The sequence below is a fragment of the Rhinopithecus roxellana genome, chromosome 9 (genome assembly GCF_007565055.1).
Source record: "Rhinopithecus roxellana isolate Shanxi Qingling chromosome 9, ASM756505v1, whole genome shotgun sequence".
In the NCBI taxonomy this organism is placed as follows: Eukaryota; Metazoa; Chordata; class Mammalia; order Primates; family Cercopithecidae; genus Rhinopithecus; species Rhinopithecus roxellana.
The window spans coordinates 135,932,465-135,945,922 of NC_044557.1; the positions used below are offsets into that span (position 1 = coordinate 135,932,465).

Genomic DNA, 13,458 nt, shown 5'->3' on the forward strand with positions numbered 1-13,458 from the left:
TGAACAGTGGTTATCTCTGGGAGATGAAGTGAGATTTGATAGGGAGCAGTGTTAAAGAAGCTTTTCATTTTTTATTCTATTGATTCTATATGTGTCTGCTTGAAACTTTTGTTTTTTTCAAGACCGAGTCTTGCTCTGTAGCTAAAGCTTGAGTGCAGTGGCGTGATCTCGGCTCACTGCAGCCTCTACCTCCTGGGCTCAAGTGATCCTCCCACCTCAGCCTCCCAAGTAGCTGGGACTACGGGCATAGGCCAACATAGCACATCTTTTTTTTTTTTTTTTTTTTTTTTTTTTTTTAAAGAAACGATCTCGCTGTGTTGCCCAGCTGGTTTTGGTCTTGAACTCCTGGGCTCAAGCAATCCTTCCGCCTTGGCCTCTCAAGAGCTGGGACTATAGACGTGAGCCACCTCGCCCAGCCCTGTTTGAAACTTTTAAGACAAAAACGTATTTACACTTTGTGAAATTAAATTTTTGATAATAGGACTCAGAATAAGCCAACAAAAACAAGCCTCTCTCTTTATCCCCCTCCCACCCTCTTTTTGCCACAAGCCTCTCTTTATCTCCCTCCCACCCTCTTTTTGCCATTCAGTGTGAGGTGGGTGGAACCTGATCACTCCAGCAACCTTCTCACTTCCTGAAACGGCAGCAAGAATCCTTGTAACAACTACTCTAAAAATAGGATGTGCACAGTTATATTGAGTCAAGAAAGCCTTAAAAAAGGCATCCTTTAGGAATGAATCGTGAAGCAAGGTACCCTACGTGATGCTAGAATAGGAGAATAATGGTCCTGACAGTCAGTCCCCCAATCTCATACATGAGGTCCCTGGCTACTCAGTAAGGGGTATTTTTGCTTGAGAGGAGACGCAAGAAATGTGGGGGATAACTGAATTCCTGTACAGTTAACCCTTCCATGGATTATATACTTTTGGGATTATTTCTAGCACCTTCTAAATCCTAAAGGGATTTTCCCCTACTGTTCAGCATTCTTCTGAGTCATCTCCCAACCTTCTTCAGTTGGTAGTTCAAGGAATGTAAATTAGTTTTCTATTAGCCTAAACAAACATAATTAGAAGGGAAAATCCCTTGAGGCAAAGAACACCTATCAAAGCCAAACAAATTACCTCTGACCATTGTAATCGGGGAAATAAATGAGGAACCAAAGTAATTATCTTTTTCATCGCTAGAGAAAGTATTTTAATGTTTTCTTTTATAGATTTCTTCAGTATTTTATAATCCTAATGTTCTTTTATATTTGTGTTAAATCACTCATTCTGCAACGTGAGCCCATTCTCTTTTGAGGGCAGCAGGAAAGTGGATGAGCTAACCTCATTTATTCTAAATGCACTTTCCATCCTTGTCAATGTACAAACATGGTAATTTTATGCGCATTTCTTTTTATAGTTACTTAACCCACATACATATTATTTTTAACATCACTGTGACATTTTCTAATAGTAGCTGCCATGTCTACAATGAGTCATGTACTCTATTAGGAATTTTATACATATATTATTGTATTTAATCCTCTCAACCACCCTACAGGGTAGATGTAATTATCTCTAATGTATAAATGAGGAAATCGAGGCTGACATATTTTTGATGAGTAAAAGAACTAATAGAATATTGGGAGTGAGACAGCAAATTGTCTTATTCTGAAGCCCACCATCAACCCATAATGCCCTGCTTTCCCCTATCATGTTGTTATATTATGGTTTGTTCAGCTGATCCCCTACTACTAGGCATTTTGAGTTATCTTTGATTTTGTGGCAGCCATAGTATCTTATGAAAATTTTTTGTGACCATAATCATCCTGGGTCTCAACGTAGCTCAGCCTCGCCAGACTCACATAGCACTGCCCAAATGTCATTTTAGAATGAATTCCAGGCCTGATGTGGTGGCATATCCTAGCCACTCAGGAGGCTGAGGTGGGAGGATCCCTCGAGTCCAGGAGGTTGAGGCTGTAGTGAGCTAGGATTGCACCACTGTACTCCAACCTGGGCGACAGAGTGAGACCCTGTCTCTAAAAAAACAGAATGAAATAAAAAATATAAAATGAATTCCAATCTTCATTTTGTCTCTTTCAAAGAAAACAGGAAATCCAGTTCAAAACTCATAGCCATACTCCTCCAGTCTTCCTTCACTCCCGAGCTCTCCCACACTAGCTACGGTAGAGGCGCCCATCACCTCTGTGACTCCCATCAAGCCAATTTTCCAACTGTTCTCCCTCTTTCTCTTCTCACCTTCTTTTTGGCTCTTTATTTCATAGATAACTCAGCTTCTGGGGCCAGTTCCTCTGGCCTTAGCCATTCTAGCCTGATTTCTCTCTACTCATTCTCCTGAGAACCCATCCGAAAGAGCTGGGGAAAAAAGTCTCCTGTTTTTTTTTTTTTTTTTTTTTTTTTTTTTTTTTTTGAGATGGAGTCTTGCTCTGTTGCCCAGGCTGGAGTGCAGTAGCTGGGATTACAGGCACCCGCCACCATGCCTGGCTAATTTTTTTTTTTTTTAAAGTAGAGATGGGGTTTCACCGTGTTAGCCAGGATGGTCTCGATCTCCTGACTTCGTGATCTACCTGCCTCGAACTCCTGAAGTGCTGGGATTACAGGCGTGAGCCACTGCACCCAGCCAGAAGTCTCCTTTTATGGGAGTTGGAGATATGGCTTGTATAGAAACGGGGCTAGAAGTCAGGGAACACTCACATATGAGTCAGTTTTATTCCTGTGGTCTTCGCAGTTAAAGTTTCTGTTTTTTCATTTTGGGATCTCCCTCCTCCCCACCGCAGTGATAATCTCCAAAGTGAGATTTGTGGGTCATTGAATAAATCTATAATAGTGGATAATTTTAATTAGGAAGTATTTCTACTGTTATTCTACTGTTAATTTTTTTTTTTTTTTTTTTTTTTTGAGACAGAGTTTTTGCTCTTGTTGCCCAGGCTGGAGTGTGATGGCACAATCTCGGCTCACTGCAACCTCCGCCTCCCGGGTTCAAGCAGTTCTCCTGCCTCAGACTCCTGAATAGCTGGGATTACAGGCATGTACCACCATGCCCAGCTAATTTTCTGTTTTCAGTAGAGATGGGGTTTCTCCATGTTGGTCAGGCTGGGCTCGAACTCCTGACCTCACATGATCCACCAGCCTCGGCCTCCCAAAGTGCTGGGATTACAGGCGTGAGCCACCGAGCCTCTACTGTTAAAATTTATGGAAGGCCATTTTTTGGACTGAGCTCCTATACTAGGCCCCAACAGACCAAACTAACCCGGAATGGAGGCACTCTCATGTAATCAAACTGAACTTTGAAAAGGGCCAGTTTAAATTAAAAATGAAAAACAGGACCAAACAAACAAACAAACAAACCCAAAACAGGAGATTCACAGCCACCAATCTGGAAGGTCCCAGTTTATCTGAACTGGCATAAGAAAGTCCCCTCTGTGTTAATCTTATGAGGAAAATAACTCTGAAATAATCAATCCACTTTTTGTTCCTTATTTCTCCTTTTTTAAAATTTAATTTATTGGCCGGGCGCGGTGGCTCAAGCCTGTAATCCCAGCACTTTGGGAGGCCGAGACGGGCGGATCACGAGGTCGGGAGATCGAGACCATCCTGGCTAACACGGTGAAACCCCGTCTCTACTAAAAAATACAGAAAACTAGCCGGGCGAGGTGGCGGGCGCCTGTAGTCCCAGCTACTCGGGAGGCTGAGGCAGGAGAATGGTGTGAACCCGGGAGGCGGAGCTTGCAGTGAGCTGAGATCTGGCCACTGCACTCCAGCCCTGGCGACAGAGCGAGACTCCGTCTCAAAAAAAAAAAAAAAAAATTTACTTTATTATTATTATTATTCTGTAACAGGGTCTCTCTCTGTTGCCCAGGCCAGAGTGCAATGGCATGACCATAGCTCACTGCAGACTCCGCCACCTGGGCTCAAGCAATTCTCCCACCTCAACCTGCCGAGTTTCTGGGACCACAGTTGTACACCACCATACCCAACTAACTTTTTATTCTTTTGTACAGATGGGGTGTTGCTCAGGCTGGTTTCAAATTCCTGGGCTCAAGAGATTCTCCTACCTCTGCCTCCCAAAGTGCTGAGATTACAGACATGAGCCACCGCACTGGGCCTATTTCTGCTTTCTTCAACGCTTTTCCGACCCTGAAGCCAACCAACCTCCTCTGCTCAACTCTGAGGACCTGTCATCTGTTCTTTTGATGGGATGCTGCCTGATTCATGAATCGCTAATAAAAGCCAATTAGATTTTTAAACGTAATTTGTTGACATTTTGTTTTTTAACACTACTAATTAAAAAAAAAAAATCAAGTTGACCCTTGAGAAGCCAAAAAGAAAAAAAAAATGAAATTAAATTTAAAATATATTGTATAACTATAATGAAGTTAACTTGTTGTAAGGCTTGCAAAAAATACATTTTTCCTTTACATGCCTTTTTAGGTAGTCAGTGTATTTTATGATTACGACTAAAAGACTATAAACAGATTATAAAATTCTGTTTATAGTCAGGTGTGGTGGCTCACGCCTGTAGTCTCAGCACTTTGGGAGTCCAAGGTGGTTGGATCACGAGGTCAGAAGTTCGAGACCAACCTGACCAACATGGTGAAACCTTGTCTCTACTAAAAATACTAAAGTTAGCCAGGTGCGGTGGTGTGTGCCTGTAATCCCAGCTACTCGGGAGGCTGAGGCCAGAGAATCGCTTGAACCCACAAAGTGGAGGTTGCAGTGAGCCGAGATTGCACCACTGCACTCCAGTCTGGGCGACACAGCAAGACTCCATCTCAAAAAAAAAAAAAATCTGTTTATAACTGTATCTGAAATGCAATAATATGCAAAAATACAGCCAGCTGAAACTTCCCTATTTTCTCTTCCCCAATGGGCCAGGGAAGAAAGGAGATTTAGACTTCCAGTGAAGTGGCTCACTGAGCTGATAGGTGTTCTTTTCTTCCTCTCTGTTGGTTTTGGGCAGTCCCAAGGTGCTCATCCTTGGTCATTCCCTGATCTTGGGTGTTGTTCAGGGCAATCTCTGAGGAAAATTGTGAGGTAGCCAATTGTTGGATGTACCCTGGCTTCCTTTGGCATTCACTTCCTCTCTTCAAGTCCTCCTTTATCAACACATCCTCTCCAATCATATCAGTCATTTACATACTAGTGAGAATTGACCCCAGTATACTTTCCTTCTCAGGGATATTTGCTTGTAATACTTTATCTCCAATTGTGAATACAAGGGTTTGTTTCTGGTCCTGCTGTTTTAAGCCCTGATGGGATAATGCAGAAACTATTTGCAGGGAGGAGCTGCGCAGTTATTTTCCCTTAAAATTGTCTTTTATAAGCAGATATATTCTCAGTTTGTGAATATGGGCAGCTCCCAATTTATTGTTCATATGTGACTGCAAGTTTTGAGGTCACATGCACTTCTGTGTACACACTTAGGTCATGCACATGCTCCCATATAAATGTGAGAGAAGACAGGTGGCAAAGCATGGAATTTGCTGATGGGGGAAATAAATACTTGATTTGCACTAGAAATAAATTACTAAACTCCCTTTCTGTGCCATTGTCATCTCTTACTTGTAATGAATCTGCTATCAGACCAAACCTGGAGCTTTATACATTTTGCTTTCTTTTGTTTTTCCAGTTTGACAAATGGACAGACTCTCAAAGAAGAAGAATCCTCACAGGCCTGTTGGAGCGCTGCTCGCTGTCCCAGCAAAAGTTCTGCTGTCGAAAGCTTCAAGAGAAAATTCCAGCAGAAGCCCTGGACTTTACAACCAAGCTTCCAAGGGTGTTATCTTTATACATCTTTTCTTTCCTGGACCCCCGGAGCCTTTGTCGTTGTGCACAGGTAAAGGCAAGGAAGGGGTATGTGGTGTTTTCTGAGGACAGCCTTAGGAAACTTGAAACTAGAAGTAGTTAAGGGGAAACACACACATACACACACACATATACACACATACACACAAACACAGATATATACACAAACACACTCATATACACACAAATGTACACACACACACATACACATACATACACATACAAACATATACACATACACACAATTACAAATACACACAAACACAAACACACACACATACACACAAACACACAAATATACATACACAAACACACATACATATATACACACACACATACAAACATACACACATATACACACACAAATACATATGCACACAAACACAAACACGTGTACACACATACACATACACAGACACACAGATAAACACAAACATGCATACATACACAAACATATACACACAAACACACATACACACACACACATATACACACACACACACAAAACTAAGAAAGAGATGGGAAGATCAGTATGTTTGTACATTTGTATTAACCTTCACCATCTTTGTGTCCAACTCTGTTTAGAACTCAAATGGGGAAAAAAGTATAAGCCACATTAGTATACAACAAAGAAGTATTAGCTAGTTGGGGAATTACATATACATGTAAGAAATGGTTCGTCAGCAGGATGGTCTTATACTGTACGGCATTCAGTTGCAATAAAGTCCTCAATTGCACAGTGCAGGTCATTCATAAATAAAAAACTCAAAATAAGGACCTAATGAGATATGTACAAAAGAAAATGAGACTGAAAGAGATCCAAGTGGCCAGGTGTGCTCATACAGGCCTTGGAAAAGGAGGTAATTGTTATTATTTTTTTCCTTTACAAGTAATTCCGTCCTGTATTAAAGTGAAGTTAAATTATTTTAGATATAAAACTGGTAGTCATTTTGTTGAGTCTTTTCATAGAGTCTGGAAAGACTGGAAATTACCCGCCAGTGTGCATTCATATATGTGTGACTTGTTAACTTGAGTTTTTAAAATTAAGAAAATGAATGCAGGAGGAAAGATGGATCCAGGTGTGGTGGCTCACACCTGTAATCCCAGCACTTTGGGAGGCCAAGGTGGGAGGATTGTCTGAGCCTAGGAGATCAAGACTAACCTGGGCAACATAAGGAGACCTCATCTTTACAAAACATTTTAAAATTAGGTGGGTGTGGTGACGTGTGCCTGTGGTCCCAGCTACTTGGGAGGCTGAAATGGGAGGATTACTTGAACCCAGAAGGTTGAGGCTTCAGTGAGCTGTGACTGTGCCACTACACTACAGCCTGGGCAACATAGTGAGACTCTGTCTCAAAAAAAATGTATTATTCAATAAATGTTATAGGGACAATTGAGCAACTCTCTGTTTCCAGAAAACAAAAAACAACAACAACAAAAAACAAACTTGAGTAGGATAAAAGACAGATGAAACCAAAGGAAACCATTAAAGTCCTCAAAGAAAACAGGAAAGGATGTCAGTATTCCATCATACCCAGAAGTCTTAAAAGAAAATACACAATTTTAAATCTTGCTTTCTTCAATTTTTGTATCATGAGCAAGAATGAAGAAAGCAGATTTTTAAACTGTGACTATAAAAATTAAAATATTCTTCATGGAACAGAACACCATAAATAAATCCAAACAGTAGGCAGGGAAAAAAAATCGATTGCATGCAAGGACTAATTTCTTTATTTTTTTTTTAAAGAGCTCTTATAAATCTATATTAAGAAGAAAAAAAAAGACCAACAACCCAGGAGAAAAATGAGCAAAGGAAATGAACAAGTAATCTACAGAAAAAGGAATGCAGATGTCTCTAAAATATATGATGCTTAGCCTCATTCTGGCATGCCATCTTTCATGACTCAGATTGAGATTTGTTTTAAATGATAATATTCTATATTGGTGAGGATGTGGGAAAGCAAGAACTTTCATATATTGCTGGTAGATAAATTGATGTAACCACCATGGAGAACCATTGGGCAGTGTTAACATTTCAAATAAAAATTCCCTTTGCCCCAGCAGTTCCACTTCTTGGAATTTGTCTGATGGGTATCCTGCAACATGGTAAAAGCCACACTTGTATAAGAATATTGCACGATTCTCTGTCCTAGCAATAGGTTGGAAACAATGAAAATATCTACCAGGAGGGACTGGGTAAATAAATTGCAACTGTCTCCAAGATATGTCATTGGTAAAAACACACACACACAGACACAGACACAGACACACACACACACACACACACACACACACACACACACACACAGAGGTGTAGAACTGTCCTACCACATTTTGAAAAGAATAAAGACTATATACAGCCAGGCACAGTGGCTTGCCTGTAATCCCAGCACTTCGGGAGACCAAGGCTGGTGAATGCTTGAGGCCAAGAGTTTGAGACTGGCCTGGGCATTATGACGAGACCCCCATCTCTACAAAAAATACAAAAATTAGCCAGGTGTGGTGGCTTATGACCATAGTCCCAACTACTTGGGAGGCTGAGGTGGGAGGATCGCTGGAGGCCAGGTGTTTAAAGCTGCAGTGAGCCAAGATTGCAGCACTGTACTCTAGAGCCTGGGCAACATAGCAAGACCCTGTCTCTACAAAAGTTAAGAATTAGCCAGGTCAGGCTGGGCATGGCAGCTCATGCCTGTAATCCCAGCACTTTGGGAGGCCGAGGCGGATCATGAGATCAGGAGATCGAGACCATTCTGGCTAACACAGTGAAACCCCATCTCTACTAAAAATACAAAAAATTAGCCGGGCGTGGTGGCAGGCACCTGTAGTCCCAGCTACTCGGGAGGCTGAGGCAGGAGAATGGTGTGAACCTGGGAGGTGGAGCTTGCAGTGAGCCGAGATTGCGCCACTGCACTCCAGCCTGGGCGACAGAGTGAGACTCCATCTCAAAAAAAAAAAAAAAAAAAAAACTTAGCCAGGTCAGCTAGGTGCAGAGGTGACTCACACCTGTAATCCTAGCACTTTAGGAGGCCAAGGTGGGCAGATCACTTGAGGTCAGGGGTTTGAGACCAGCCTGGCCAATATGGTGAAAACTCATCTCTATTATAAATGCAAAAAGTAGCCCTGTATGGTGGTGCACACCTGTACCTGCACCCAGCTACTTGGGGGGCATGAGGCAGGAGGGTTGCTTGAATCTGGGAGGAGGAGGCTGCAGTGAGCTGAGATCATGCCACTGCACTCTAGCCTGGGTCACAAAGTGAGATCCTGTCTCAAAAAAAAAAAAAAAAAAAAAGACAAAGAAAAAAAATTAGCCAAGTATGGTGGCATGTGCCTAGAGTTCCAGCTACTTGAGAGACTAAGTAAGGCAGGAGGATTGCTTGAGCCTGGGGGTTGAAGGCTGCAGTAAGCTATGATCATGCCTCTGCACTCCAGCCTGAGCAACAGGGTGAGACCCTGCCTCAAATATATATATATATATATATATGTTTGTTACTATATGCCTAGAATATTCAAGAATTATTTACCAGAAACTGGTAGCAGTGGTCTCATCCAAGGAGAAGAATGGGTGACTGGGGGATAGTGATGGGAGAGGGACTTCCTTTGTTTCTTTGAATTTGGTATTAATATGCACATACGTATTCCAAAAATGATTTTTTTTGAGATGAAGTCTTGTTCTGTTGCTCAGGCTGGAGTGCAGTAGCACAATCTCAGCTCACTGCAACCTCTGCCTCCCGGGTTCAAGCGATTCTCCTGCCTCAGCCTCTCGAGTAGCTATGATTACAGCATGCACTACCATGTCTGGCTAATTTTTGTATTTTTAGTAGAGACAGGGTTTCACCATGTTGGCCAGGCTGGTCTCAAACTCCTGACTTCAAGTGATCCACTCACTTTGGCCTCCAGGGGTGCTGGGATTACAGGCGTGAGGCATCACACCTGGCCTGAAATGACTTTTTAAAAGAGCGTAGCAATCTGGATGCCCAGTAATAAGAGGGTATCATACAGCCATATATGATGCATTATTATTATTATTATTATTATTATTATTATTATTTTGAGACAGAGTCTCGCTCTCGTCTCCCAGACTGGAGTGCAATGACTCGATCTCGGCTCACTGCAACCTCCGCCCCCCTCAGGTTCAAGTGATTCTCCTGCCCCAGCCTCCCAAGTAGCTGGGATTACAGGCGTGTGTCACCACACCCAGCTAATTTTTGTATTTTTAGGAAAGACAGGGTTTCACCATGTTGGCCAGGCAGGTCTGGAACTCCTGACCTCACGTGATCCATCTGCCTCAGCCTCTCAAAGTGCTGGGATTACAAGCTTGAGCCACTGCACCTGGCCTATGATGCATTATTATGCAACCATTAGTAAACATGTTTTAGAAGAACAGAGATGCTATAATATTTAAAATGAAAAAATATTTTAAGTTGTATATAGGGTTTCCTGATTTTCTTTTGTATATACTTCAAATAAAGACTGAAAGGAAAAGAACTGTACCAGGTTGTCAATAATGGTCATCTCTGATTAATGGGGTCATGGGTTAAACTTCTCAGAATTTTTCATTTGCCACAAGGATAATATTATTAGAAGGAAATGTTATTTGAAATAGCTAATTCTATCATCTGTATGCACTATAAGTCATAATTTCTTCTCACTACTGATGGTGGGGAAGACATAGACCATCATTCTTCAGCTCGATTTAAAGTAAACCATATAAAGTCATTGCTGTTTTAAAAAGATGGAAGGTTGTGGAGGAACTGTGTCTTGTAGATTTGAAAGCTCTTACTTACCTTTCAATTCTCTTCATTCCTCTCTACCTTTAAACAAACAAAATAACACAAAAAACACAAAAAACAAAAACTATATTTGCCTTGGGAAGAAAAACAACTTAAGTACTCAGGTCAAAACATGATCTAAAGAAGAGGAGAAACCCTTAGACAGGCGTGGTGCACACCTGTAATCCCAGCTACTCAGGAGGCTGAGGCAGGAGAATGGCTTGATCCTGGGAGGCGGAAGTTGCAGTGAGCCAAGATCGCGCCACTGCACTCCAGCCTGGGCAACAAGAGCAAAACTGTCTCAAAAAAAAAAAAAAAAAAAAGAAGGAGAAAAGGAATGAAAATTGAGACTTTTCTTTTCTCCCCCTTCCCTTTCCCAAAAACTCTATCTCTCCATTGAATTCTGAGTGAATTTACCATATGGAAATGAGGTTGGTGTTGTTTCATTTCTGGGTCAAACTAAATGTGATTTCTGTTGCTGCCTGTAGGGCTCTATCAAATCCCCTTAACTTTTTCCTCCTTCCCTAACTTTTCCTGAATTTATTATTTCTTCTAATTGTGTCCTACTCTTTCCTCAACGTCTCATCTTCTGCACATAAAACAATACTAAACATAGGAGGAACTCAATAAATGGTGAGTAGAAGCGGGGAGGCAGAGAGGGATAGAAAAATAGGTGTATGGACAGCAAGGCCATTACAGAGTGTTCCCTTTTGGGGGTGAAGGGGCACTCAAAAATTATTAATTATTAATCTTGAAAAGGAGGCCAGTTTTCTAAGGGTGAAATTTGGGCTTGAAGGTTATATGTCATCTTTGCAACTCTTACAAAGACACTGAATCCCTCGTTTCAGCTTTATGTGTGAACTTGATCCTAGTTTCTGGCAAGACTTATTCAAACCTTTGGGTAAATAAATATTGCTACACTAGGCCAGGCGCGGTGGCTCAAGCCTGTAATCCCAGCACTTTGGGAGGCCGAGATGGGCGGATCACGAGGTCAGGAGTTCGAGACCATCCTGGCTAACACGGTGAAACCCCATCTCTACTAAAAAAATACAAAAAAAGCTAGCCGGGCGAGGTGGCTGGCGCCTGTAGTCCCAGCTACTCGGGAGGCTGAGGCAGGAGAATGGCGTAAACCCGGGAGGCGGAGCTTGCAGTGAGCTGAGATCTGGCCACTGTACTCCAGCCCGGGTGACACAGCGAGACTCCGTCTCAAAAAAAAAAAAATAATAATAATAATAATATTGCTACACATAGTAGGGCCGTCTCTGCCATTTGCTGGATGGGTGGGATTAGCCATAATGCTCTGGAACTGGTATGTACAGAATAAATGCTTTATGCTTTGTGAAATCCTAAAGGCTCTATACATCACGTGGTATCAGTGATTATATTCCATTATAAAATTTATATTTAGTGAAATTGAAAGAATGGAGGTGATATGGTTTGGCTATGTCCCCACCCAAGTCTCATCTTGAATTGTAGCTCCCATAATTCCCACGTGTTGTGGGAGGAACCCAGGGGGAGAAAATTGAATCATGGGGGTGGTTTCCCCCATACTGTTCTCATGGTAGTGAGTCACTCTTATGAGATCTGATGGTTTTATAAAGGTTTTCCCCTTTTGCTTGGCTTTCATTCCCTCTTGCCTGCCGCCATGTAAGACATGACTTTTGCCTTCCACCATGATTGTGAGGCCTCCCCAGCCACATGGAACTATGAGTCCATTAAACCTCTTTCTCTTTATAGATTACCCAGGCTTGGGTATGTCTTTATCAGCAATGTGAAAACGGACTAATGTAGGAGGGAAAAGGAAACATACCATGAAAATAATAAAGTGCAGACCCAAGTTTATATAATCCTTATACAACTTTTATATGACCTTTAGAAACCTCTGGAAAGTTCCAAAGTCTATCTGAGCCCCAATTTCCTCATTGGCAATATGAGAGTAATAATTGTACTTACCTCCCTAGGTTGCTATGAAGGTAATTAATAGGTGCTCCATAAATATGAATTGACTCTGATTCTAAATCTGAATTAGAATTTAAAGCAAATACTAATTTACTTTAAATCTGCCTGGGTAGGAAACACTTCAGGTAGGAGGTAACCATTTAAGCTATGGTTTGGAGGCAAAGGACAAAAAAAGTTATCTCAGGCCCAGGATGACAGTTCAAAACCTAGAGAAAGTGGGCATATAAACTGAGGGGGTTGTTTAATTTGGTTTGTTTAATTGTAATTGTTTTTCCAGGTGTGCTGGCATTGGAAGAACCTAGCCGAGCTGGATCAGCTCTGGATGCTGAAATGTTTACGATTTAATTGGTACATCAATTTCTCTCCAACTCCCTTTGAGCAGGGGATCTGGAAGAAGCACTATATTCAAATGGTGAAAGAACTTCATGTTACCAAGCCTAAGGTGAATTTTAGACAAAAAGCCACAAGCTTGCAAACATTGATTCTTTGCAAATTCTAGAACTAAGAATAAAGGATCAGATTGGAAACTGGGGGAGGGAGGTAGTTCAAAGGACATATACTATGATTTCAAAATTCTCCTTTCCTGAGATTTGATAGTTGTTTTCAAGACATTCATGTTAGTTGAGAGCCCTCATTTGCCACTCCCAAACCATAGTTGCATCCAGGCAGTTAGGACCATGGAACTTTTTTCTCTGTCCAGGTCCCTGGTTTCTGTGTCTCTGACAGTGACATCAGACGGTTCTTACATGGGAACTCTGTGGGTAACGTGAAGTATTTGTTATCTATGGGTCTTCAAGTTTTACTTTACTAATTCAAATTTTCTGTAATTGTACCAGGTGAGCTGAAGTTTATTTTTGTATCGTTCATAAGGAAAAGTTTTCTAATAAATGAGTCATCAGGGAAGGGCCCCATGGGCATATTAG

At 41.6% G+C, this 13,458-nt stretch overlaps 1 protein-coding gene across 2 annotated transcripts in view; it reads left to right on the forward strand.

The window, feature by feature from the left end:
• Window positions 1-13,458, forward strand: part of FBXO16 (F-box protein 16) — a 63,001-nt gene that overhangs the window by 21,294 nt on the left and 28,249 nt on the right. For both annotated transcript variants that reach the window (XM_010370912.1, XM_010370911.2), the window contains 2 exons: window positions 5,632-5,838; window positions 12,813-12,977. In XM_010370912.1, the coding sequence (XP_010369214.1) occupies window positions 5,632-5,838; window positions 12,813-12,977 (372 nt within the window). The remainder of the gene's footprint in view (window positions 1-5,631; window positions 5,839-12,812; window positions 12,978-13,458) is intronic.